This window comes from Brachycentrus maculatus, unplaced genomic scaffold (assembly GCF_059751285.1).
Source record: "Brachycentrus maculatus isolate JH-2025_06_01 unplaced genomic scaffold, ASM5975128v1 h1tg000423l, whole genome shotgun sequence".
Taxonomy (NCBI): Eukaryota; Metazoa; Arthropoda; class Insecta; order Trichoptera; family Brachycentridae; genus Brachycentrus; species Brachycentrus maculatus.
In genome coordinates, this window is record NW_028281171.1 from 334,781 (window position 1) to 343,982 (window position 9,202).

Below are 9,202 nucleotides of genomic sequence, written 5' to 3' on the forward strand. Positions count from 1 at the left end.
TCATTTTTCCTTCAACCCCTGTCCATGGCTAGATTGTGTTAGGTCACTGCATCGAATCGACACAAGTATTACCTTGAGCGCATTACATGAAGACAAGGTGTGACCAGTCCTGCGCCCCAGATCCTTCATGTGGTAGTGGAATATGATTGATGGAATTGTTGGGATAAGTTCAAACCTTGACAGTTTTTTCAAAACCTCCCTATACTGTTCATTTTTAGATTGTTGGCAATATCATGGTTAGAGAATATAAAAATATGGGTATTGGAGATGAGATTTCAGAAGCTAACATGCAAAAGGCAATCAGAGATGTTTTGGAACACAAAATGTATCTACAAATTGCTACCGAACACAATAACATAAATCGAGCCGCATTCATTTATTCTTATTGAAACCCTTATCCGCATGCAATTGTGCTTGTAGCACTACATTGTATCGACAGAGTGTTATCTTGATTGTTAATCACATGAGGGCACTCTTCAGGTACCAGTCCAGGGTTATGTTAAGTAAATATTAGAGTAAAAATAACATACACATTTTGTGACCCTCTTGGAAACTAAACCCGGGACTTTAAGCATGTTAGCCAAATGTACAAAATTTGCATTATTTCACTGACTTCAAAACTTCTGTTGTTATAGCTGTATTGGAAAGTAATAATGACGGAGAAGGATAATATAAACAATGGGTGATCAATGTTGACGCTGAAGTCAATGAGAGAAATCAAGAACAAAAAAAATCATAACTTGTGAAAGGGATCCGTAATAAAATGTAGATGAATAATAGTTGAGTGGAAAATGCGATGACTGAATATTTTATGCAAATGTCTTGGCACTGTTCCGTGCCTGTCTGCTGTTCTGGTCGGGGTAGTGGAGGTGTCTGTGTACCGGCCAACGTCGGGTAGGAATCGGATCTTGCTGACTCACTGAACTAACTACTAATCTCTTTCACTGCCTACACTGGGGCACTTCTAGAAAATTTAGTGGTGGTTTTACAAACCACCTTTCAATATGTGTACCAAGCCTATGACTAGTATTTGTAATAAAAATAATATGTGCTGTACTGATAATTAAAAAAAATAAATTTGAAGAAGTAAAGCCAAAAAAAAACTAACCACATATCCTCTCCCCACCTACCTATTTCCCTCGAGGAAGAAAAATCAGTATTTAGAAGGCACTTGTCTGTTTCTTTATATAGGTAGCACTGGTTTTCTGCAAATAATTTTGACAGATCGTTTTTTGACAGTTTGTTGTTGACATGAGAAACATGTATACGATTGTTGGTTGTTGATATATAAACGATATTGACATGTTTCTAGTATATAGAAATTCCGTACAATTAGTCCGTGCCCTGTAGTATATATATATTATATCTTTGATATTTTGATAACACGTTTGTAGTATGTACGTGGTATGCGCCGATGTAATCTTTGATTGCTGATACCACTTTTCTAAAAATATTTTATACTTCATTCTCTTCATGGGTTGATTGAAATTTTAAATCGGACGTTTTTTTTACATTATCATATTTCACGTGCCGTCCGCTGTTACTGTCGGTTTACTCCAAATGTTTCCAATTTTTCTATCCAATTTCGTTATTGGAATGCGTCATATTTCATTTTAATCTCCAGCCCTGACTGACAGGCGTTGTTCACTGTGTTGTTGTCGCCGGCTGCTAACAACTATAACCGAACTGTAAGTCGGAATAATTTACTACAATGTATTTTTGTAATGTATTTTGCGCTTAATATTTACATTGTCGTAAGAATTGAATAATAAAAATGTATTTGCCCAAATTATTGAGTGTTTGGCCTTGAATATTTCACATTAGCCGGCATTGGCCTTGATACTACCTTACATAAAAAAAACTTAGGAAGGTATCTATTATTGTAAATACAATGATTTTAGGTATAAACTATAATCTCTAATTAAATTTTTACAATAAAACGACTATATTAATTTTATCTTTAGGGCACTGTATCAAAGGATGCAGCATTATCGCAAATTGTCTAAAGTTAATATTTTATTTCATTCTATTTAAACTTCATGTACAGAAAATAAATGAGTACATTGGCAGGCTTATTGCTAAAAATTAATATATTCCAACCAACCAAAAGTATAAATACAATAAATGTTAAAGCTGACCCCACCAGGAATCGAACCTGGGACTAAATGTATTAACCAGTGTACTACTATGGTGTACCTAACTTTTAGAATTAAGTTAAATTGAAATATTATTTTAAAATTTGCAAATTAGTCGCTTGTATGCCAAATAAATATATATGGTACATACTTGTATATCAATAGACATTAAAGGCTGCCCCACCAGGAATCCAACCTCGGATTAAACATATTAACCACAGCATGACCGCGGTGTACGTAACATTTAGAATTAGTTAAATTCAAATATTATCTTATAATTTTATAAACACTTAAATAGTTGGTTGGTCACATGATTTGTTAGTAGTATTATTGTTGTACCTTCTGCGGCGCTAGTTTCCAAATATAAAGATAATATTTTGAGTACCTAATTCCTCACCGATAGTTGGGCGCTACTCTCTCCCAGGGAGAACAACATCTCCCTATAGTAACTTAATTCACAAGGAAAATGGCCGCAAACTGCTTCAGTAAGTATGATTCTATCAAATACCACTTTGGATATGCTCTGATTCATTGTTACACAAGGAACATTCAATAAATCATTGGTAATATTTAAACTGCATCGAGTTGATTCAATTCATCCGACAATATAGCGATGTGTTGTTTCAGTCCTCACTCTCCTGTTCCTTTTATCGCGTGCGTGCACCACAGAACCATTCGAGATGTCGGAAGAACAAAACGAACTAACTACCGGGATCAACAAGTTCTCCCGGGACTTCTACAAGGTAACTTACAGGTTTATCTTATTACTAATCTACAAATCAATATTCCATCTTGAAGATGGACCTCAAAATTAGTATTTGAAAAAATTCAGGTAACTGCGGAACTGCATCCTGACAAAAATCTCATAATGTCTCCTCTGTCAGCTGAGATCGTGCTGGCCCTCTTGTCCCTCGGTGCTCGCGGAGACACCCTCGAGGAACTCAATACAGCTCTCTACCTTCCCAGCTCCGACTTTGTGAGTATCCTACGCATGTTTCCTGTCTGTCAGTTCGTGTGTGCGATGTGACAGTATCTGTGACTCCGCTCTCTGATTCAGACGCGAAAAGCCTTCAAGCCGGCCATTGACAAACTGAACGCTGTGGAAGGGGTGACCCTCAACGTGGCCAACAAAGTGTTCATAAAAGAAGGAGACAAGTACGTGCTGGCGCCGGAATTCAAGAAGGACGCCGTGGACATCTTCCAGTCAGAGGCCGAGAATGTCAACTTCACGGAGTCTAATAAAGCAGCTCAAATTATCAACTCTTGGGTGAGTTATAATATTACATCACTCATATCTCTACTCGCCTCGGCAGGTCTTCTCTGTGTGACAAATATAAGTTATGTATGTTTGCAGGTCGAGGGGAAGACTAACAAAAGAATTAAGAATCTCATCGCGGCGGATTCCTTGGATGATGACACGCGTCTGGTTCTCGTGAACGCTATTTACTTCAAGGTGAGAGTCGAATTGATCGGAGGGTCTGGTATTGTGCGGAAGGGATGATTGTATAACGGGAGCGCAACTTGTTTCAGGGCAACTGGGAGAAGAAGTTCGACAAGGAAGCGACTCGGAAGCGAGATTTTTTCCTTACGGGTGGGCAAAAGACGCAGGTGGACATGATGCACAAGACGGCGGAGTTCCGCTATGCCGAGGTCCCCGAGTGGGACGCCAAGGCGCTGGAGCTGCCGTACGAGAAGAGACAGATGTCCATGGTGATCATCCTGCCCAACCGAGTGGAGGGGCTCGCCGCCCTGGAGGCCAAGTTGGCCACGTCCGACCTGCGCCAGGTGCTCAACGGGATGTACCGAGCCGAGGTGCAAGTCGCCCTCCCCAAGTTCCGGATCGAGACCACCATCGATCTCAAGAAAGTTCTTCCCAAGGTAACTCTTCTTTGCCTACATTCCGATGAAATATTCCTCGCCCTTACTCGGATAGTATATACATAACCTGTTAATTAATTTTTAGCTCGGAATGGGCCGAATGTTCGACAACAGGTCGGAGCTGCAGGGCCTGCTGGCGAGTGGGGAACCTCTCTTGGTATCGGAGGCTATACAGAAGGCTTTTATCGAGGTCAACGAAGAAGGAGCCGAGGCTGCCGCTGCCACCGGTAAGAACTTTCTATTTTGTGCCTTTATGTTCTAGTACTTTGGCATTTGCTTTTTTAAAACTTGATTCTAATGAGTTATAATTGAAATATAACTCAGTGCCCTATGTGTAAAAAATGTATGGCATGAATGTTGATGGGTGGTGCAGTATGGAGGAGTGGGAGAGTGCTAAGTGGCAGTTATGTTATGTCTGCAGCGCTCGGAATGCGGAGGAAGCGTTGTCTGCCGGAGGAGCCGCGCCGGAGGGAGTTCACGTGCGACCGCCCGGCCGTGTACCTAATCCTAGGTGGCTCCGAGGCGGGCGCCACGGCCCACGCACCACTCTTCATGACGCGCTTTGTCCTTCCCCGAGACTTCGTTTCGGCGCTCCCACACGACGAACTTTAACAGGATTGATTCTGCTACAGCTCACTAATAATACTCAAATTTACCCCACTCTACCTCTTGATCTGATCTAACTTATGTCAGTATTTTATGTATTAAGACAAGGCTAATGTTTATACATCAATATGTATTGTATCCAATCAATTTACTTTTAAAATTGACATAATTAACCTAGCCCTCTCGAACAGGGGGATTGAAATCCCCCATATATGAATTTTAATTCGGTAACTATAGTATTTTAAGAGCTACTTACTCCATATTTTTTGTAATCTTAAAAAAATATAAAAGAATATTTCCTTTTTTATTTTTATAATTTCAAATCGTTAAATGTTTCAAAATATGTATTGCTTTTGATAAAAGCACAATCAGTTTTTGTATATCCGCATGTTAATTTTTTGTCTGCTAGCGACATATTTCTTTCACTCTAATAAATATGGTATTACCACAAAAAGAGAGTGAGATAATTAGACGGCTCTGCTTTTGTTTCATCCAATTTCCGGCCTCCCGCTTATCGGATGGCTGCCGTCAGGTGGCATTTGGCGGCGCGCTGGATAGAACGCAGAATCTGTGCCTCAGCTGGCGGCGAGTTGGTACTTGCTGCGAGCTGCATACTACGATTTCCATACAAATATGAACTAGGGGCTTTTGGTACCCCGCTTCGGATCATGTGTAATTTTTGGGTGATCAGTACGGAAAGGATAACCTGTCACGCTATTTGTCAGATATTAATTAATTTTATACAAACTAAAGAATTCCTGATAGTAAACGTGTGGGAGATGGTTCTACTTACACATTTCATTTGAAGTGGCATTTGTTTTGTAGATTTGAATTATATGCTATTAATAATGATTATAAATAAATCTAAAAACCAAATATACACAAAACTACTTATTATTTTTATTTTTTGTGACATGAATGAAATAATGGTTGCTAGTGGAATTTACGAGGATTTACATTTTGATTACTAATAATAATATAGTTTATTTGGGTTCAGAGGTCTTCCGGCACGAGGCGTCTCGCTTCTGCTAGTTTCACGGCCAGTCCACTCCTCTCGCTCCTCATCTTTTGCTTTCCCCACACTGAATATTTCATGTTGACAAGAGAGTTACTAACATTTCGGATTCACAGCTGACAGCTAACACTCTCTCGCTGAGATTCTCCAGTGGGTAGATAATGTTTATAATTTAGTGAGACTTTGCCCTTATAGAGCGAGTAATTAATGTTGCATACTGTGTAATGACACCCGTGTTGTGTAATAATGTCACTGAATATTGTATGCATTTGAACAGAGACAAAAGAAACTACCATGTTAACAAATTGTTTAATCTCCTCAGGCATGGTTGCGATGATGTGTTGCGTGGTGGAACCCATACGGAAGATAGAGTTCACAGCGGATCGAGGATTTTACTTTGGGCTGTTTGACCGAGATATGATGACCCTGTTTATCGGCACTCATGTTACTCCCGACTAGAGAAAAACTGTTTCCTTCTCCCCCTCATAGTTTTTTAACCACCTCTTCTAGCATAATAATTATGACAAATTTATGTTTTTTCTCTTCTTCATAGTACTGGTGTTTTCTCGGTATAAGAATTGGCAATTGATTTGAACACAGTAAAGTTTGACTTTGTGATGAATATATGTGTTTTGCAACTATTGTGTACTTATTATATGTATTTTAGTCCGATGTTTCTCATTTTTCAAACAATTTTATTAATGTTTAATAATATACTTTGTTTCTGCTAGTTTATTAATAATGTTATCTAGTCTTTATTTATTTGTTATAAAACTAAATTGTAGAGGTGGCCAGAAAATGATTTTACAATATAATATTATATATATATATATATATATATATATATATATATATATATATATATATATATATATATATATATATATATATATATATATATATATATATATATATATATATATATATATATATATATATATATATATATATATATATATATATATATATATATATATATATATATATATATATATATATATATATATATATATATATATATATATATATATATATATATATATATATATATATATATATATATATATATATATATATATATATATATATATATATATATATATATATATATATATATATATATATATATATATATATATATATATATATATATATATATATATATATATATATATATATATATATATATATATATATATATATATATATATATATATATATATATATATATATATATATATATATATATATATATATATATATATATATATATATATATATATATATATATATATATAATATTTAAATACATTTATTTGTTATAAAACTAAATTGTAGAGGTGGCCAGAAAATGATTTTACAATATAATATTATATATATATATATATATATATATATATATATATATATATATATATATATATATATATATATATATATATATATATATATATATATATATATATATATATATATATATATATATATATATATATATATATATATATATATATATATATATATATATATATATATATATATATATATATATATATATATATATATATATATATATATATATATATATATATATATATATATATATATATATATATATATATATATATATATATATATATATATATATATATATATATATATATATATATATATATATATATATATATATATATATATATATATATATATATATATATATATATATATATATATATATATATATATATATATATATATATATATATATATATATATATATATATATATATATATATATATATATATATATATATATATATATATATAATATTTAAATACATGACATATATTTTTGTGCTTGATATACTCTATTAATTGTTAATAAAATGATTTACTAACATAATATAATATATTATTTTTGCATGGAATTTGACTTACCACTTTTCTGCAAAAAAAATTACTAAGAAATTAACCATAAAATAAAAATTACAAATGGTGACAGATAACATTTCGTTTGTAAATTCAATTTTACAATTAGAGCATTCATATTGCTCACTCGCGACTGAGGGTCATTACTTAAAATTTATGATTTTCCAGAAGACACATTCTAAGCGTTATAACATAGTAATCATGTTGCTATGGTATTTTATAATAATTAGATGGAGTCAACTTTTGGCAATATGTTAATGTCTATGACTACATAATAAAGTTACGACGCTTCAATTACGTCTCCTGGAAAATCATTGACCTCAACGACCTGTCAGGTTGGGTAACGACTTAAAGGTTGGATCAATTTTTTCCATAGGACCGATCATGAACCACAAGTGAACAATATGAGTAGATAATTTAATTTTTTACAAACACTGATTTTTTCTGCGGACTCGGGAGCGAATATGTCAAATGAAAATATTCATTTAGTTTGTTCGGGATTTGTTATCCCTTTGAGAGATCACAAAGTTTGATATAATATGAGATAAGATCACCTCGCCACGCATTGGAGCGTTTTATTAAACTTTAATCTGTGTCCACTCAAATCTAAAATATTATGGAAATCGCATTGTAATGGTAGAGAATGATTTTGGGATTTATGAAAAGGTCCTTATTGATGTATTTTATTTTGGTCCAGCAGTGTTTGTAGGATTTGGGGGCTCCGCCACGAGACTTCCCGCCCCCGCTACCTTCACGGCCAACCGACCATTCCTGCTTTACATCCTCTCCAGGGAACAGTCTCCCCTCTTCTGTGCCACTTTGCTTTCTCCGTAATAAACAGTCTTTTCTGTTTTAATATTATATTTTTATACTTCTACATAAAAATAAAGGAATTTTCCAACTATTACAGGAAGTATTTAATAAGCAACATTTTGAGAAAGTTTGACTTTATGAAAAATACGGTAATATGGCGCAGCAGATGCATAAATCATCATTACGTAGAGTGTATTCTCGTAAATGAACAACTTCTCGTAAAAAGACAAGCTGTATATGATTTTAGTCTTAATAAGATTAAAATAAAAGAGGAGTTTGAAATTAAAAGCAGTCATGTCATGTAATGGTGATACACTTTGTTTACGTCTTATTTTAGTAATTTAGTCAGTCTCTATTGTGGAATCACATTTCATGGCCAGGTCTCCACGGTTCATGACAGTCCTCGTGATATTATTATATCACTCGCAGAGTGGTCTTAGTTGGTAGTATTATATAAATCATTTGTAGCTTATATGGTGGATTCTCTAGTGAGCTAAATTTCCAAACAAATATGTCATCTTTTGGCCATTTATGAGAAAAACATCACAATTCAAATTTGGAAAAAAAAACTACAGTATAACTTTGAATGTTTTTATATTTGATTGTGCATTATACAGTCAGTATTTCTATAAAATAATACAATTATCCAAATCGTCGGTAGACAGTAGCCAGCCAAAAAAATTAGCTACTAAATTATTCTTAGGCAAATATCTTAATGATTTAACAAAAAATGTTTGCCTGGTTTAATGAATAATAAACTCCAAAGGTATTATTGATTGTTCTATTCACTTTTTTTTAAATCTGAAGTAGTGCCAAATATACTATT

General features: G+C 33.5%; 1 protein-coding gene across 4 annotated transcripts; it reads left to right on the forward strand.

Annotated features, from left to right (window-relative positions):
• Positions 1–1,222: 1,222 nt before the first annotated feature.
• Positions 1,223–8,476, forward strand: LOC148302665 (serine protease inhibitor 3/4-like). Of its 4 annotated transcripts, none has more exons than XM_088271262.1 (8): positions 1,223–1,688; positions 2,763–2,878; positions 2,968–3,111; positions 3,193–3,402; positions 3,490–3,588; positions 3,666–4,013; positions 4,099–4,240; positions 8,261–8,476. In XM_088271262.1, exons 2-8 carry the CDS (start codon positions 2,816–2,818, stop codon positions 8,395–8,397), a joined length of 1,143 nt encoding a protein of 380 aa, XP_088127388.1. In that variant the 5' UTR covers positions 1,223–1,688; positions 2,763–2,815; the 3' UTR covers positions 8,398–8,476. The 4 variants fall into 4 exon arrangements, with proteins under 4 accessions (XP_088127388.1, XP_088127389.1, XP_088127386.1 ...); XM_088271263.1 differs by having other exon boundaries at positions 8,264–8,476; XM_088271260.1 differs by lacking the exon at positions 8,261–8,476 and adding an exon at positions 4,435–6,273.
• Positions 8,477–9,202: the final 726 nt, after the last annotated feature.

Bases quoted from the DNA above. Each gene is read 5' to 3' on its own strand.
- LOC148302665 (XM_088271260.1), top strand. From the start codon at position 2,816: ATGTCGGAAGAACAAAACGAACTAACTACCGGGATCAACAAGTTCTCC. The intron at 2,879-2,967 runs GTAACTTACAGG...GAAAAAATTCAG, and splicing joins TCTCCCGGGACTTCTACAAG to GTAACTGCGGAACTGCATCC. The intron at 3,112-3,192 runs GTGAGTATCCTA...TCTCTGATTCAG, and splicing joins ACCTTCCCAGCTCCGACTTT to ACGCGAAAAGCCTTCAAGCC.